Source organism: Cajanus cajan, chromosome 4 (assembly GCF_000230855.2).
Source record: "Cajanus cajan strain Asha chromosome 4, NIPB_CcT2T_4, whole genome shotgun sequence".
Lineage (NCBI taxonomy): Eukaryota > Viridiplantae > Streptophyta > Magnoliopsida > Fabales > Fabaceae > Cajanus > Cajanus cajan.
Window position 1 is genome coordinate 73,400,337 of NC_138520.1, and position 20,033 is coordinate 73,420,369.

A 20,033-nucleotide genomic window follows, 5' to 3' on the forward strand; every position below is an offset into this window, starting at 1 on the left:
TAAAGAGAACGAACAGAAAAATAGAGCAAGTCAATGACACTATCATTTACATATCAGAGTTTCACAAAATAGGAGAATGAGATGAGAACAGTACTACAATATTATATATGAGTAATGAATAATAGTATAATATTATTAGTAGAGAAAAAATGGAAAAGACAGGAGCATAGAAAAAAAAAAGATAAAAAACTCACTTGAAAATTATTGAAACACTTGAAAAAATCACTTCAAACAATCCTTCAAAATTCGTTGGGTTTGGATAAGATTGTTTTATGAATCTGGTATTTATAGATAACACTAGAAAGTCCTTCAAAATCCCTCTCACACAACAATCCTTTAAAATCCTTATATTTTTTAATACCAATGGATTGTTTTTAAGTTGTAAAAAATCTCAAATGAATACCAATGGATTTTAATGGACTCTTTAAAAAATCTTGAAAATCTTGAAAATCCAGATTGAATACCACTGGATTGTTTTTAAGTGACATAAAATCCTGATTGAATACTAATGAACTTTTTTACTCAAAAAAAGTCTTTTAAAATCCTACGAAATCCTAAACTAATACACCCCCCTTATTCTTTTTTAATATTTTTTTGGGGCTTTTCTCTAAAAACATTAATGTTCAAATTTTTTTTTAAAAAAAGCAAATCTTATAATATTACAAAAAGTTAGATATATATTGTAGCATAAATAAAAACGTTGAGACGTTGGCCTTCATCGGAGTAAAACTACAGATTGTGTGACTACGTACGTGGTAAAAAAATCACATTACAATTAACTGTTTTTTAAACATGAATCTAAGATAACCCCAAGCGTGTGGTTCAGCGGTAGGGGTTGATCCACGCTTAAGCAAGGTCAGGGGTTCGAATCCTGTCTTGTGTATGCAGCCGCGTTAAATCTTGGGGCCAGCTATCCCACCCTTTGAGGTGCCTCCAACGTAGCGAGAAAATTACGTAATTTCAAATACATATTATAAAACATACTATATTTTTTTAATCGCTTTTTGTAATGTGGGTTCAATTATGTAGACAATGCTCTTCAAATTTGACTTTGACACGAATAATGTCTCTCCTCAATTTAATTTAAAATGTATATGTAATAATATATAATGGAAATACGTTTATTTGATGTCCACTATTTTAAAAATATTTATATTCTTATTTATATTCAACAAAAAATATATATTTTTCTTTAGCAAAGAAAAAATTAACTGTTCATTATTAAAAGTAATTATTTTTTTTTTCACATATCCATTTTTTGAGTTAAAAATGTACATATATAAAATGACTCATATTAGTTCAGGATTATTCTCTCTTTTATGTAAACTTATAATATAATTTCTCTTAGGTTTCTTTTCTTAATTTACTTAAGAATTTCAAATGTACTATAATGTATGAAAATTACATTCAATATATTGAACTATAGTTATTTTTGGTTTCTTTAAGTATTTGAAAAAACTAATGAAAAATCTACATGTTGTAAAATAAAAGCGCTTTCAAAATAATCAAAATGATACATACATATTAATTATTAATTGAATAAAAAAATAATTTATATATATATATATAAATTAATTGATTTGGTTTGGATTGATTCAAATTTTAAATGTGTTAATCCAATACCTAAACCAATCAACGTTAAATTTAACTGGTTTGATTTAGATTAGATCCAAACAAAAAAAATCTGAACCAATTTAATTAGCTTGATTCAAATTATTGAATTGATCTGATTCGATGAATATATATATATATATATATATATATAAATATATATAAACTAGTATACAAAAGATACTTTATGTCTTTTATGTATTTGATGTTAAATATTAGAGAGATGTTAAAAATAAGCACAAGTGATTATAGACAATTAATTAAAGACTATACTAAAGTCTAAATAAAAAATATTTTAAAAATTATAAGGTATAAATGATCAAATGTACACTAAAAAAATATACCTCTTTTTATTAATAATATATGTTAATATAAATACATTATTTAATATGCATAATGTAATATATGACATAATGTATATAGAGAGATAAGAGATAAAAGAGAATAACTTATCACATTTTATTACTTTCAAACTCAACTCTCTTCTCATAATAAAAAAAAAATACATTGGAGTAACACATTAAGAATAAAAGATTGAACAAAATTATTATATTATGTTGACAAAATAAGCAAATTGATTATAATATGATAGGATAATTATCATATATGATTATGGAACAAATCCTTAAAATTTACATAAATATATTATTAACTTATTTACTCAAACTAACTTAATTTGTTACTTAATCTTCTCTAATTTCGTCCAAGTAATCCTAAATCGACTGAAAGTTTATGAAATAGCATTTGATGTTGTATATCCTACATTAGGAACATTGTATTTATTGCTACGTATTGTAGCTTTCTTGAAAATAACTTCATTACATGTAAGTAAAACATTCAAAGCTCCACGTGTAATATTGTGTCATCCATAAAAGTACTAACACGTGATAATTAATACTTAATATTCAAAGTTTCAGTGAAAAAAAAAACTTTTTTTTTTCATGATATAAAACTTACTATTCAAAGTTAATATATAATTTTAATTTTGTTTTAAGTTAGGCCTTTAAATTTGAAAATTTTCATTTTAAATTCGTTAAATTATCACATTAATTTGATTAATTTATTGACATCACGCATGACAAATTATGGGTCATACTATATATGCAAAAATAAATACTGATAATGAAATAAACTGATGAGAGAACTAATTTGGTCTAATAAAAATATTTTTAAGGGATGAAAACAATTTTTTTAAACTTAAAGAAAATCCTTGCAAAGAGCTAAACCACCTAGACTAATGCTTTTTTAAACTGCTTTTCAGCGTGTCTAAATTCAAGTAAATATTATTTCTTTTTTTTTTGTTGAACAATTTTTTAAATAATACTATTTTGGTCAAAATCGCCTCTCATGTGTTTCTTTTTTCTCACGCGTTTTCACTCCACCGTCAGAAGTTTCCAAAACTATTTTATGCGACAAGACCGTCAATAATTTATTAAAATTTTAAATATATTTTTAAAATAGTTATACATCATTAACCAAATTTAACGTAATATTTTCTCTCACAAAAATACTATTAAATAAATTTTTAACAAATTTAAATAATTTTTTTAAAAATTATAAGGATTAAAAATATCAACTTTTAAATTTGAAGATTAAACATAAATTTATGGAAAAAGAATAAAACATTTGACTTTTTATGAAATTATGATAGCTCATTCTTGGTTCGTAAAATTAGGTCAGCGAATGGATATGGCCAACTGTATTTGTCACGTGCCATTTATTTATTTTCAACATGTCAAGTGAAGCATTTATTTTGGTCAAAAAATTTGATTGACAAGTTCTTGTCCTGCTTCTGTTATTCTTCAATCAAAACGTTTAATTGAAACCCATATTTTTGCAGATTACCATAGTACGGAAAACTTCGATTCTAATCTAAGAACAATACAAGTAACATTTATAAAACTGTATACAAGTCTTGTCATAAGTAACAGTATATTTAAATTTGAGCAGCAAGTAAATATTTTTTTAGTAGGCACCTAAGTTGTTTTTAATTAATAATTACTACAAACTAATTTCTGTTAGAAGTGTAGAAATTATCATTTTAATTTTTATAACATGACTATGAATCAAACTTTCATAAAAAATATTTAAGGGACTCAAGTGCCAAATTTCATTGGCCAATATTTTGATACACTTTAGAGTGAATAAAGGATATACATACCATATTCTGTTATTTTAAATATATAAAGTATAAACATTTAAGAAAACGTGAAAACTGATTGATTGGGATAGCAATGTGTATCCGTGGATTCAAGAGATAAAGAGTTAGATTCCTTTCTTATTTAAGAGGTTTCAGTTTGAGAGAAAATACCCACTCACGTAAATAAAATATGCATTCAAATCGACTTGAATTGGTTAAATGCAGTGAATCTGTCTCATCGTGTTGGAACTCGTTTTTCATGTACTAATTGTACGAGACTAACAAAACATGTTTCTCCAAAATTTTTATTCTGTTCCATCATAACTCATTCATTGTGAATATATGCATAAAATTTGTAAGAGGAATGCTAGTGAGCAGTGACACTTGTCTAACAATATCAGAGTAATTTTTTTTTTTCATTTAGAATTTTTCACTCAGTCTCATTATTTTATGAGTCTTTTTCTTAATTTAGTGATAAAATTTATAATTCTTAAAAAAATTAACTATTAAAATAAAAATAATAAAAAAAAGGAGTGTTAACATTTTCTCAAAATATTAATATATAGGATGGTCGGTAAATGACTGAGTATGCTTGTGCCAAAAAAGGTACCATATTGTATATAAATATATAGTCCCATATGCATGCATGGTCCTCAGTTCCTTACAACCTTGTATTAACAACAACAAACTTGTCTACAAAAATTTTAAACACTTAAAGAAGATGGATAATTATTATACTGCTGCTACAACAACAAGAAGTACACTTTGGGACCCTATTGAACAGTACATGGTTGATGATGAAGGCAACGATGATTTGGTCTCAAACGAGAATTTGTTCCTTGGTGTGGAGGGTGGTAAAGAAGAAGATGAGGTTCGGACATGGAAGAGGTACAAAGGAGTGAGGCGTAGGGCACATGGAAAGTTTGCTGCAGAGATAAAGGAGCCAAGCAAAGATGGTAGGATTTGGCTTGGAAGTTATGACACTGAAGAGGAAGCTGCTTTGGCTTATGACAATGCAGCTTTCAAGATTAGAGGCTCCAAAGCCAGACTCAATTTTCCTCATCTCATTCAACCAACTACCCAGATCATCATTCATCCTCCTCCTCCTTCATCATCATCTCCTTCTCAAGGATCAAGGAAAAGGAAGGGACTAGCTGCTTTGCTTAATAAATTGGCTCATGAAAGAAATAGAGTTTGAAGCTGTATTTTTTCTCCATATAAAAAAATAAATTTCATTTTGTTATAGTTTAGATATAACCTTTGATAATATGTTTTTTAAAAAAAAGTTAGTTCATAACAAGTAGATTTTGATTTTGGTTGTTGTAATTCTGTTTTTCATTTCTCAAAAAATACTAAATTATAGTTTTTGATTTTAATTGTTATTATTAGGAATGTGAACAAAGCACTGGTATGAGTAGTAACTCGTCTAGCTAACATAAATATAAGTCATGTACTCATTCTTGTATATGTGGAGAGCACCTAATTTTCTCAACATCCATAAATATTTGAGAATATTCTTGAATATTAACTTAAAAATATTTTAAGCACAACTTTTAATTAATCATGATTGCTTTTTTAAGTAGTTTAAAGACCATATAACTAGATTTATTTAAATATTTTACGCAATTTACTCAACAATATTAATCAAAATACAACAATTATTTAGAAACTAAATTTAAATACTTAAATATCATATTTTCAAACAAAAATAATTCAATCCTGTATATCTTGTTTGTCAAAGAAAGAAAGAAAAATTATGTAAAATTAGGATAAGGAAAGATCTCCTAAATTTTGGTAGACTATTAGCTCTATTTTAACTCACATTCTATATCTAATTTCAACAATCCAATTGTTAAATTAAAAGTTTTGAATGTACAAATTAAATTTACAATTTTTTAAAAAAAATTAAATATCATATGATACTTTATTATATAAATTAAAATTAATGTATAAAATATTTTTTATAATTATCCATCAATTTGAATTAATATAATGAAGTATTAAATAATTTTTAAATTTTAAAAAAATCAAAATTTTGATTTATGTTTTAAGAATTTTTAAATCAATAATTGAATCGTTAAAAATCAACCTAAGTTATTAAATATAATAAATCTATCAAATCTTACTAGAACAAGTGAATTTATCCTCTCTCCCTCTTAAATAAGGTAATTTAACATTAATTAGTGAATACTTAAAAATATTAATACCTATCTAATTAACAAACAAATAATAAAAGAATATTCGTGTCACTACTTCCATGTATCCATTAAAACTGCATGCTTTTTACCGATCACAATTTTAATCCTTAAATATTCGTAAGTGTGGATATTTTGCCATCTTTATATGTAAAATTAATTATTTGCTAATGATCTTATAATGGAAAGTCAAGTCTCCATATTATATGCGATATTGGCGTGCCAATATGAGACACTTTTAATTTTTTTTTCTAAATTACTAAATGAATATTAAGGATAAAAGTAGATATTTCGAATTATGTGAAACCCCATTCCCTCTTTTCGTTTCCCTTTCTCTCCCTCACTTCATTTTTCACTCTCAACTCTCACTCTTTCACATTTTCACTCTTACTCTTTTGGCTGTCATTCTCTCTTCTGATCCTTGCTCTCTCTTGAGTGTGTTTGGAAGCTAGCTGGAAGCCGGAACCCTTTCCTCCTTCTCCTCTTCTTCTTCGTTGAGCCTTTTCTCTTCCTGGAGCTCGGAATTCTTCACACCGAGGTAAGGGAAACTAGGATTCAGGCTGACTGTACGAAAATGAGTTTAGCAACTCATGAATGGTTGGATGATTTGATGATTGATGGCTGTGGTTGATGAAAGTGGGTTTTCGGGGTTTCAGGGTTTTTGATGAAATTTGGGGATTTTGATGATTTGTGGTTGCATGCTGAAAATGAGCTGGTTTTTGTATTGTTGGGTGAAAATGTGGAGTTTTAGGCCGATTGCATGTGTTTGGATGACTTGATTATGCAGGTTTTGAAGAAAATTTGCGAACATGATGAGTTGCTGCTTGGTATCACGCCGGGCGCAGTTCTTGGCGCCGGGTGCGTGACCATCAGAGGACTCTATTGGACAAGCCCGCCAGGTGCAAGGTTGTGTGCGTCGGGCGAGCTTGAGGATAGGAGCTTCTAGATGGCCCACGCCGGGCATGATTGAACCGCGTTGGGCGCGATATTAGTAGGTAACATAGCTTTTGGGTTTCTGGTGTTACGCCAGGCGTGACTACGTCTCGTCGAGCGTGGAGACTCTTTGGGAGTCTCTGCCAGAGGTGGCGCCGGGCGCAATTGGTATTGCGTCGGGCATGAGCCTTGGGAAGGTTTCTGTCTTCCTTGTGCTGAGCGCGGGTTTGGCACGCCGGGCGTGTGAGGCTCTTTGGAGTCTCTGCCTCCTAGCACGCCAAGCGCAATTGGAATTGCGCCAGGCGCGTTTGAGCCTTGTTGCTCTCTGGTTGGGCCACGCCGGACGTAACCATGAGTACGCCGGGCGTGGATGGGTGTTTTCCTATATGCTGTTATATGTTGTTATATGATGATATAAGTTGATGTTTGCTAAGCTGAGCTGTTAGTGATGAATATTGTTGAACTGGTTAAAAAATTTGTTGTAATGCTTAATTACGATGTTAAGCTGTATAGTTGAAAAAGTTGAGTTGTGCTATAAGTTGTATGCTGTTATTGCTGTTTTGTTGTGCTGTGCTGCATGCTGATATAAACTATTGTAGGCCGTAAGGCTGAGCTGTTGTAGGTCGTAAGGCTGAGCTATTGTAGGAGATCTCTGAGCTGATATGCGTGACGACGTAGTGTGTGCTTACTGCTATTTTTGCTGAATGATGTGAGTTGTATATGTGATGAGTTGTATGCTGATAATTGCTGAACTAGATGATGTGTTGTTAAGCTGTAGTTGTTTCTAATTGTTGTACTTATATATCTATATATGCTGATTCTTTTCACTAGCTTACCCTTTGTTGTTTCCATGTGGTTTGGACTACAATGATCATACTGTGTATGGGAGCAGAGTAGGGATAGGTTGGTGTCTTGAGGCAGGTTTGTAGCTGATAGATGCAGTGGATGTATTTTTTATGTTTTGCTATTTTAGCTACGTTGTATAGCTATTTTAGCTACCTTGTATAGCTATTTGGTTGATATATTTTGTATATTGACTTGTTAAGCCCGACTAGATCTTGTGTATATATTTTAGCTGCTTATATATATGCATGTTCTTGTCTGTATGGTGCTGTGGTGTTTTGCTGTGTGACGGCTAGACGGGTCGTTACAAATTATGTTGGAGGAAAAGTTAGATAATTAATTTTTATTCTGAAAGAAGTTAAATAAAATTAATATATATAATATCACTACATGATTTTACTATTATTGTTATAATTTATTTTACTATTAATATAAACAAACAATGATTATAATAACAATAGATCGAATTTCTAAATAATGAGCGGTTAAAAGAGGATATATATATATATATATATATAACGACCCGGCTGGTCACTACGCACGGCACAACACACTAGAAACACCGTACAGAAAAGAACACGTGTATACATATAGAGTCTAGAATATACATATACATGATCCAATCTGAACAGAGTTAAAGTGTACGGAAATACAATCAAGTGCTACTACCCCAAGTAGCTCAACAACAAAACAATCACAAAAGAGATCAGCTCCACCGGTCCGTTGAAGACTCACCACTAGTCACCCACCTATCCCTGCTCTGCTCCCATACATAGTATGATCATTGCAGTCCAAACATCATGGAAACAACAAAGGGTAAGCTAGTGCAAATAAAATCAACATACATATATACATAATATGATGATAGAAAATGTAATATTCTGAAATTTTTACTACAATATTCTCAACCTTGTTATTATTATATTATTCTTAAAATAGTAGTCTAAAATTATAGTTATTATATTTTAAATAGTTGATAAATATAGATGTTTTAATTTGATACATTATGATTTATATACTTTTAGCAAATTAAAAGGGAAATATTTAATAATTAATTATTTAATGATTTTTATACTTTTAGAGATATTTAATAATTCTTTTAAAAGAATATTTTAATTATTAGTATTAAAATCTTAAATATTTAATGTAAGTCATTATATTAAATTTTATACATACATATGTAGATAGTTAATACGGATGAGTTTTATAGTAATTGAATAAATTTTTTTCAATCTTATCAACGAATTTCTATGATAAGATAATTTTGTAGTATATATACACTCGCAGATTCATGGCAAACGGCTTCTATATATTCACGTAGTACATGTACAGATATACGTGGCAAAGCATGAAATGAGAGAAAAAGGGAATGTGAATGTACAAGAGATGTGCAGTGAATATAGATGTGAATGTACAGGTGTTGTGGCAAAGCATTTATGTGCTGAATACGTAAGCAGTGTGCAGTGTGCAGTGTGCAGTGGATATAGATGTGAATCCGTAAGTTAACTGAAATTAAGCACATGTGCGGAACTCAAATTTACTGAATTGAAATTTACTGAATCACAATTACAAATCATTACGGAGATAAGAATGTACTCAAATCCGTAAATTCAGTGAGCCTTCCTTCCCCTCCTATAAATAGGCTTTCATTACAGTAAAATGAGAGTCACGTAGCAACCAAAATTTAATCAAAAGAGGGAAGAGAGAACGAGAGGAAATAGGGAAAGCGTAGCAAATTTACTTACTTTAAGATAAGGGGAGGAGAACTTTATCTCTTTAATTTTATATACTCTTATGTTTATTTATGTTATTTTTATCTAGTGAGGTGTCCCTAACCTCATTTATTTGCTTATTTTATGCTTATTTTTATCTATAATAATTATTAATATGTTTATATCTTATATTGTTTAATTATTTTATAATAATTATCATTGTCATTTAATTGGTGTTCGTAATATATTTTATTTAAGTATATACTATTTAATTAAAGCTTAAATAATGATAAATTCTCAAATTTATTTAACGTGATTGTTTTTATGATTAGTTATAATATAACTTTGTTAAAATGTCTTTGACACATTTTAAAGATAAATATTACTCTATGGCCATAGAAGATAAAATTTGAATTATTTGTAGCTGGAGGTTTGACCTTGGGGATTTAAATGAGTAAGAAATTATGATTAAAAATTCTTGCGCTGGTTGATATTATAATGCTCATTTATCCTGACTAGTCACTACAATTGTAGTTCAAATTTTATATATATTGTTTAATATTAATTATTGTTACGCATGCTTCATGATTATAAATATTTTTTTGAAAATGTTCTCACTCCTTATGTTTCTTATGTAATAAAATAATTAAATAAATATAGATGGATGTTCCTGCGATACCCGCCCCTTTCCCTGCAGTCATTTCTGCTGTTTTCTCTGGAACCACCTGGAGCGTCGATGCTCTCGCCAACTCTGTAACTTTCAATGGGGTGGCAGTGTCGTCGTTCACTTTTTCTCCATACCAAGAAATTCTCACGGTGATAGATGAACACATCATTGTGACTTTTTACTTACTCCCAGCAAATCACGTGAACCCTATCGTGAATTTGTTCCAACCACCTATGTAATTATTATGGAAATATGAAAAAGAAACACTATGATATGTAGATAGGCACGAAATAATCTGTCCTATATATGTAAGAAAAGCGACTACGCGCGTTTTGTAAAACATGTAATGATAAGTACTTATAGTATGATATAATGTATATTATACATGTGTATAATACTGAGGTTAATATTAATACGATTAGGCGTTACAGAAAATAACTACGGCTATCAGCACACCAGCACTACTCATACCACTCACAGCATACAACATTCTCAGCACCGCATTGCGGCAATATCAGCATTGCTTAGCAGCAATAACAGCACCATAATAGTGGCTATAACGGCACCGCTTAGCGACAACAACAACACCGACTTAGCGGCTATAACAGCGCCACATATGTGGCTAATAACAGCACCGACTTAGCGGCTATAACATCATACAGCTCAGCACAACACAACAATTCAACACACTTATTACTCACAACTCAGCCCAACATTTCTATAGTACCACAAGACTATAAACTCAACTTTTTAATTCATCGATCACAGCCCAACTCAGCACAACCATATACCTCTAATACAGCTAAACATTATTTTCTCAGCCTTATCACCTAGTCAGCACAACATATTCATCAAGTTCGGCCTAGTTCAGCATATAACAACATTGATTATCAACCTCAGCAAAATTCAACAGCTAACAACATGTATAACCATATCTCCTTGCGCGCCCGGCGCACTCGAGGTCACGCCCAGCGCGGCTCAACCCGAGAGCACCAGGGGCTAGCGCGCCCGGCGCAAGAATACTCGCGCCCAGCGAGACTCAACCCGAGAGTCCAAGACTCTCATGCGCCTGGCGCAATTCCAATTGTGCCCAGTGCCTGCCAGGAAGAGACTCTAAGGAGTCTCATGCGCTCAGCGTGGCCTAACCCGCGCCTAGCGTGGGGAAGGCAGAGACCTACCAAGGTCTCGCGCCCGGCGCAATTTGCATTGCGCCCAGCGCTCTCTTGGCAGAGACTCCCAAGGAGCCTCCGCGCCCAGCGAGCCCAAACGCGCGCCTAGCGCGGCACCAGAGTACCCAAAACATGTCACCCTTGATATCGCGCCCGACGCAACTCAAGTCACGCCCGGCGTGGGCCAACCAGAGACTCCCATTTGCAAGCTCGCCCGGCACACACAGCTATGCACCCGGCGGGCTTGCCTAAACAGAGTCCCCTGGTGGTCACGCGCCCGACGCGAAGAACAACGCCCAGCGCGAACTCAACAACAACTCTCCCCAAGTTCGAAATTTGTCCAAATCCTGCAAAACTTAACAGCAAATTCACATGCAATCCAGCCAAAAGTTCCCATTCTCAACAAATATCCATAAAAACGCCTCATTTTCAACATGCAACACAAATCAAGATTTTTCCCAAAATTTTTCCCAAAGACCCCGAAAACCCGAAAAGCCCCAAATCCTCTATCCCAGCAGATTCTCAGCTCAAATGTAGCAACCATCATACCACCAAAGAGTTCTTAGAACTCGTTTTCAGCCAAACAAAACGAAAGACTAGCTTCCCTTACCTCGGCACGAAGAAATCCGAGCTCCCGGGAATGAGAAATGGAGAAGAGGGTTGAAGAAGAACTTGAACAATCCGAAGGAGGAGAAAAGAAGGTTCCGAAAACTCAGCTAGAAAACCACAGCTACTCCGCACTACCACCTTGAATCAGCAAAATGAAGAGAGTGGGTGAGTGTCTTAGAGTTGAGAGGAAGAGAGTGAGTGAGAATGGAAAATGAGAGAAAAGTGGGAGGGTGAAAACGGGAAGGGAAATAAGAGGGTCTCACAATATATATATATATATATATATATATATATATATATATATATATATATAAGATTCAGTTTTTTTATTCAATATCAAATTTCAAAGATCTAATTATTCAATTTAAAATTCTTAACGTATATATTAAATTAGCAAATTTTTAAAAAATTTAAAAATTATTTGATACTTTTTTTATTAATTCAAATTGGCGAATAATCATGAAAATATTTTATACATTGATTTGAATTATTAAATAGTTTTCAATTTTTTTTTAAAATTTGTAAACTTGTCAATATATTAAGAACTTTTAAATTAACGGTTAAATTGTTAAAATTTGATATAAAACATAAGTTATTGAATAAGATAAATTTAGATAGACTTACTCATAGAGTAAATATATATATGTATATGTGTGTGTGTGTGTGTGGAAGAAAATATGCACTTTTGATGATGCCAAAGTGATTATAAAGCATTGAAGAAGAATCAAGGTTGAGCTAAAGCAAGTTGATGCAAGAACAAGATCTCAAGTGTTACATAGATAAGTCTTGTCAACTTAGCTAAGAATGTAAAAGAATCTTTTAGAATTGCAAGTAAGCTTGGCTCTAAGAATAAGTTTTCAAAAATCTCAAATTAATCTCTTTAAATTTAAGCAAGTTTTAAATCTTTTGAAAGTAAGTAAAAATGTTTTTGAAAGACTTAACAAAAGCTTTAAAAAATAGTTCAAATCATTTCTTAAAAGAGATTTGTGAATAAAATTATTGATATGAAGTTTTCTACATAAAAGTTTTTGAAACAATGCAAAAATATGTTATGGTAATCCATTACTAGACCTTGTAATCCATTACCAGAATAAGGAAACTTCAAAGTTCAAATTCTAAATACAAAATGTGTTCTGGTAATCGATTACCAGACCTTGTAATCGATTACCAGAAGAGAAAATTTCAAAAATTTGAATTTAAAAGATATAACGTTTCAAATTTTTTGAACTTAAAACCGTTGTAATCGATTACCAAGTCTTGTAATCGATTACCAGAGTATATTTTCTAAAAAATTATAATGAGTTACAACTCTTCATGAAAAGACACAACCTAAGAAATAATTGTCTATAAATACCTATAATTTTTCAGAAGAAGTTGACGAACTCTATTGTGAAAAAGTCATATACAAAAACATCTTGGCCAAATCCATTTGCATTATTCTAAAGAGTTCATTAAGATCAAAAAACTCTTAAAAGAGAGTTATTCTGTAATTCCAAATTTATCATTGGATCTGTAAAGGAGAAAGGGTTTTTCTCCTTGTTGATTTTTGAATCTCAACACAAGGAAAGGGAGTTCCAAAGTGTTGGAGGATTCAAGTCTGTAAGAGTTACAAGAATAGTGGAAATCTCAAGTGGGAGACTTGAGGACTGGATGTAGGCAGGATTGGCCGAACTAGTATAAATTGAGCTTGCAATTCTTATTTCCCTACACTTTTTAATTACTTGTTATTAATTGTGATTGAGTAGTTTGCATCATCATTTATTCTTTACATATAAATTTATCTAAGAAATTGAATTTGTAAGAAAGTAATTCGAAAAAGTTTTATAAGAGAAAAATTTGGAAAACTTAATTCACCTCCCCCTCTTAAGTTATACGAGGCTATTTTTATATATATAAAGGAAGGTTATAATCACACCGGTATAACTTTTACTAAGTATTACACCGCTCAATAGCTTTATATTAATTGTGGATTTTGTAAATCCAACCGTTAGATTGAAAGTTCATATCATTTTATATGTGTATATCAAATTTTGTTAAAAATGGACAACAACTTGAAGATAATCAAAGTGTTCATATTTTAGTGTATTTTGAAATGAATATATTACGTCAATTTTGTTTTATAAAAATGAAGTATCAAATCATCTTGGATTAATATAAAATTTTGTATATATGATCTAAGAGATATGAACTTTGAATCTAACAGTTGGATTTATAAAATTCACATTTAATATAAAGTTATTAAGCAGTGTAATACTTAGTAAAAGTTACATCAGTGTTATTATAACCCCCTTATATATATATAATGAACGCATTGGAGCTAGCTAGACATATATCATTTGGCTAATGATATATGTACCTCCTTTTTTTATAAGTACACCTCCTTTATTTTATTTTTTTTAAATCCTAAAATATTCATAATTTTTTTTTGTTTTTTTAAATTTTTAATTTTACATCTGTAACTTTCAATTTACTATTTTTTCTTTTCACACACCTCCTTTCTTCTCTTTTCCAGTTTTCACATGCATCATCTTATCTTCCTCTAATTCATCACCTATTTCGGTCGGTAGTTTTAGTTCTCTCGTTTTTTATATTATTCTCTTATTTTCTCACCTCTTTCACTTTTTCCTATGCACTTAAATCATATAACTGATAGGCAACAACATTGTAGGTATGTGTAGTTTCCTCAACAGTTTCTATCAAATTAAATACACATTTTTTCTTTCAACACTTTCTTTCCTTTTCCCTCTCCAAAAACCTTAACATTAAGTTTAGTGTCATAAAAAAGACATTTTCACTATTCTAGAGTACTATACAAGTAGTGAAATTAGTGAGAAAACTGAAAGAAGAAGGGAAAAAAATTATGTAAAACTAAAATAATTAAAATTACCTATCAAAATAGGTGGGGGTGAAGAAAAATTAAGCGGGTATATGTGGAAATAAGAGAAAGAGATATGTAAAAAAAAGTGTTAAATTAAATATTAGGAATGTAAAATTAAAAAATTAAAATAATAAAAATTAAGAACATTTTAAGAATTTATTTTTTTTAAACCAAGAAGGTATACTTATAAAAAAAAAAAAAGAAAAAAAAAAGAGGTGTATATATCATCATCCATAACATTTTGTTCATTTGGGCCATTTCACAGCGTACAATAATAGTATTGGACTTTGTTCAACACATTGCGGGTGTAGTTTGGTCCAATGTTGATCATTGGACTGAATTTATTTCGTTCGGGATTGTTTTATTTGGGCAGAATGGTTTGGTATTTTATACAAACCTCGAGGTTATTTCATTGGACTAGTTTTTTTTTTTTTTTCAACTTTTGAGATTTTTTTAATGTTTTTAATTTTAATCATAAAATTATCGCTTTATTTTCAATATGTTTCTTATTTCCGGAGAGCGCATGAATCAATTGGCAAGGAATTGTTCTAATGTAACTATGTTAAATATTTGGAGTTTTTTTTTTTCACTCATAGTGGTCCATGGCTCGAACATGCTTTCATTTTATCTATTTCTTATACAAATATTTAATTACAAAAAATAAATAAGTTTTTATATATAAAATATGGATGGTGTAAGAGCGTTTTTAAGAATTTTTTTTTTGACAAAAAAGTTTTTAAGAATTGTTTTAACTTCATATTTAATTCAATTTTTATTTATCATAAATATTTTTTAATTAAATTTTATTTTTAAAATAAATTATTAATAAATAAAAATAATTTTATACTACAATATAAATTGTTTATCATAAATCTAAAATGCAATTTATATATTTAAAAATATCTTCTTATTTAAATTTTAATTAATTTATATATTATATACATAATTTATTTCAAATTTTAGTTATATATAAATATTTAACCCGTATATTACATATGAAAATATTAGTTAAAAATAATATAATAATTTTATAATTAAAAAGGAAAATAGTAAACATTAGCTAATGGACTTGTACAAGTGGATTTGGTTAATGGTCTATATTTTATTCGAATCAGGTTGTGGACATTAGATAATTTAGAGATTTTCTTTCTTTTAAAAATAAATAATCATTTTGAGTTTCTCATGTTATAACAAAAATAATAACATGTTTAGCAAAATATTTGACCAAACGTAATTTATTTTGTTTACTTGTCATATCATGTTGTTTTTTTACCCTCAGAATAATTTGCATAAGATCCTAAACACTAACATTGTTATAAAACATGCTGTAAAAAGAAGAACCATTATTATCAAATATCAACCCTGAAAAAAATTTATTTTTTTTATAATTGTATTATTTTGTTACCAATTAAAAAATAATAAAAAAACCAAAATCATTACTTTTTTTTCTAGAAAATAATAGAGGGCCTAATCTAATTGTGACAATTATTAATATTGTAGAAATTTCAAAATTAAAATCATATATGCCAAGTTTTTAGTTGATTAATGAGATAACATTCTTCCTTGCCAAAAAAATGAGATAATGTTCTTGAAAATACATTATGACTCACACCTAACTTATATGAATAAATTTTGATTGTCTTTTTTCTCCTATTGTAATTTCACTTTTCATCTATATAGTTTCATTTTGAAATTCTTTGGTCGTTGAGGTTGATGATCATCTTTGTCGTATATATACATCATCATGTATTTAAAAATAAAAATGATAGAATTTTGTTAAGTGTTTTCAACAAATCAGACAAAATTTAGGTTGTTCTACGAAAGTGATTGCCATGTGGGTGGGCTGAAATCTTTTTGGTCTCGAAGTTGTTATTCCCTTCATTTTTTTTATAATTCATTTATCAATATGATTACGTTTTCTTTTTTAACACATATACACATTTTTTTAATTTAACATATATACACATATTTTAGTGTATATTCCCTGATGTGCGTGACGTGTTAATGTTTCATCACTCAACCCCCATTCTCCATGCCTTTTTAATATTTTAACTTTCTTTTTTGGTACATAATATTTTAACTTCTTTTATATACATACAATATTTAACAACCTAATCCTGCATATAAAATTTTCATTATATATATGAGAGAGAATCTTGCTAAGTGGAATACACGTTAGAGCCTTTTTAACTTTAATACTATGTATTGAATGGTATAAAGTTACTTATCAATTTTACAAAGTTATGTCGTATTAAAAAAAAAATAGATATCAACCAACACTTTTACTGATACATTTAATGATATTCTTGATTATGTATTTCTCATAATATTTTTTTACTGTAGTAAATAATAATAATGATATTAATTTCTCTTTCAATATAAAAATAGTATTTTACAGAATAATATAACTATATACGCAAGTTTATTGTATGGTATATAATTACTTATTAATTTTGCTAATATATAATATACATAGAGTTATGTTGCATAAATTAATGTTTGATCGGTGTAAATTATATTTTATAAATGTAAATTAGCACTACAAGGAAATTATCGTATAATGACACACATCTTATAGTGACACAATAAGTGTCATTAAAAATTACTTTTACCTACATAATAAATATAATATATGTTTGTATATTGTTAAAAAGTGTAGGTATAAACTATAGTAACACACAAAATATGTTGTTAAATCTCATTCAAAATCAACATTAAAATTGTGTGTAGTTATATACCAAATAGATATATACCTACATATAATATACTTAGAGTGACACTTTTTGTATGTCACTATATGTAACATTTATTATAGTGTAGGTATTAGTTGTAATCTTTAATATATTGAGTGGATTATATACATTAAAAAAAAATAAAAATGAGGCTATATGGTGAGAGACTCTAGCGATGAAGGATAGGCTTTGAGGGAATGAGTTTTCTCGAAGGATAAAGGAATAAATGTTAAGGGTAACACATGCTATTAAATTCTGCCAAATTTATCTAATGATATAAACTGATTCATATATAGAAAAAGGAAAACTATGTTTCCCTACCATTTTATCATTGTCGTTGCTTCTCCTAACATTCTCATTTCATTGCCTTTATAAAATTCGTAGGCCTCTAGCTAGCCAATGATGACTACCACATACACAGAAAACTCTAATATTGATCAATAGGTATGGCCACTCATAATAGTGAAGAATCAAAATAAGTATTGACTTTAAATAAAGATTGGCAACCTAAAAGAATCTTAACAAAAGAAAATATATAAAAGTACTATTTTTTAAAATGCAATATTCGATCCATATGTTAGGAATATAATCAAGGGAAAAAAAGCGATTTTTAAATAATATTTAACGAAAATGTACGTGCTAGAATTATCATCATAAGTTAAAATCAAATAAATATATCCATTCTTTTTGCTTTGGCCAGAAGTGAAGAAAAGAAAAATTAGCAATAGAATGGGTAATTAAAGTACATTAGAAATAGAGAAATACAAGCATAGACATGAATCACATGATGCACTAAACAATCTAAACTCATGCATTAGGTTTATTTTATGCAAAAATTTACATCGAATTAATTATATGACTATAATCATGAGATATATCAGGCATAATATTTGAGTGATATATATACTTTTTAATTAAAAAGCGAAATAAATTAGCAGGCTGAAGAGCTGTAACTAAGACAACATAAAACGACGAATGGTTCTGTCGAGGGTTATATATATTATCAAGAAAAACAGTTTGGTATAAAATGATATAAGGTCTTTAATTAAGATAAAGCCAAACTTAAAACTTTAAATATATGTACCGGGAATATTATAACTTATAAATACAAGTTGTGTGCTTTGGTTAGTTAGATGAGGTGTAACCCATAATACAATCAACATAATTGAATACTTAATGCCATAAACTTATCGTTAAAAGTTTATAATAATAATAATAATAATATGAATTATAGTATTTAAAACAAACAGGTGACGACAAATATATTAATGTTGCCACTTCAAAGTTCAAACTTCAACACAAAATCCATGGAACTTTCAAAGAAACAACCATTACAAGAATATTTTAAAAAAAGACTTGCACGTTGTGCCACAGTAATTTTCAGAAAAATACAATAATATAAACGAATTCGGTGCTATAAATAATATACTGCAGTGCCGCATATATTTCAAGGCACACACACACACCTTGGTGCTTCCACCAAACACAGCTCGCAAAGTTAGCTGAAATTTAAAAACATGGCTTCCGCTACCATGGATAATTCCGATCTTGCGTTCTTGGAATCAGTTCAACAATACCTACTTGGACATGATTCCACCGATCTCATCCATGTTTCAAAACCTGAAACCCACGGATTTTCATCCCATGATCCACCTTCAAGCCCTAAGTGTGAAGTTGATTCGGATCGCAATGAAGAAGCTTCGGCTGTGGTGGCGCGTCAGCATCACGCGCCACCAACATGGAAGCATTATAGAGGAGTGAGGCGTAGGCCATGGGGAAAGTTCGCGGCGGAGATTAGGGATTCAAAGAAGAATGGAGCTAGGGTTTGGCTTGGAACTTATGATACCGAAGAAAAAGCGGCTTTGGCATATGACAAAGCTGCTTTCAAAATGCGTGGTCAGAAAGCTAAGCTGAATTTTCCTCATCTCATTGATGCTGAAGATTTTGATACATTGTCAGAATCTGTGAAAGTAACAACTTCGAAGCGAAGTTTGTTAGAAACTTCTTTGCAAACTTCTCCACCGTCATCGCCATCCTCAGATGATAGCTCAGAGTCGCAGTGTACAAAGAGGAGAAAGAGTTTGGTTGATCTATTGAATAAGTTAGCCAAGAATAAAAGCCAAGCCAAGGTGGCATGTTGAAGTGCAGTTAGAGGAATGTGCTATTGATTAATCCTTGAACGAGATTTCAATGCTTGTTTCACTTGTAGTCTAATAATATGTTGTTAATAGAATATAATTTTCCTCACCATTATGCACTTGTCTAGTTTGATGAAATTATTTGCATACCACTTTGCTGAAGTTTAAATTGTGAACAATCTAGATGAGAGAATCCGGAAACAAGAATAAAATTGAGAAAGTGTCCATACATTTTCAACTTTTATATATCTTGTGTTGTTGATCGATTATTAGTTGTCAAATTGTAGGGAAAAAAAATTGATTTGTTTGGTTGGTACTACACTACGTACATCCAAAACAATAGAAATATATTTATGCAAAACTTAATTTTGTTAGCTTTATCCTCTGGTGGCCGCAAAGTTATCGT

The 20,033-nt window shown here is 30.0% G+C and overlaps 2 protein-coding genes across 2 annotated transcripts; both read left to right on the forward strand.

Moving 5' to 3' along the window:
• Positions 1-3,882: 3,882 nt before the first annotated feature.
• Positions 3,883-5,127, forward strand: LOC109807305 (ethylene-responsive transcription factor RAP2-3). Its single transcript, XM_020369825.3, has one exon. The coding sequence runs from the start codon at positions 4,398-4,400 to the stop codon at positions 4,947-4,949; it is 552 nt and encodes a 183-aa protein (XP_020225414.2). The 5' UTR covers positions 3,883-4,397; the 3' UTR covers positions 4,950-5,127.
• Positions 5,128-18,932: 13,805 nt separating this feature from the next.
• Positions 18,933-19,739, forward strand: LOC109807306 (ethylene-responsive transcription factor 13). Its single transcript, XM_020369827.3, has one exon. It carries the CDS (start codon positions 19,007-19,009, stop codon positions 19,628-19,630), a length of 624 nt encoding a protein of 207 aa, XP_020225416.1. The 5' UTR covers positions 18,933-19,006; the 3' UTR covers positions 19,631-19,739.
• Positions 19,740-20,033: the final 294 nt, after the last annotated feature.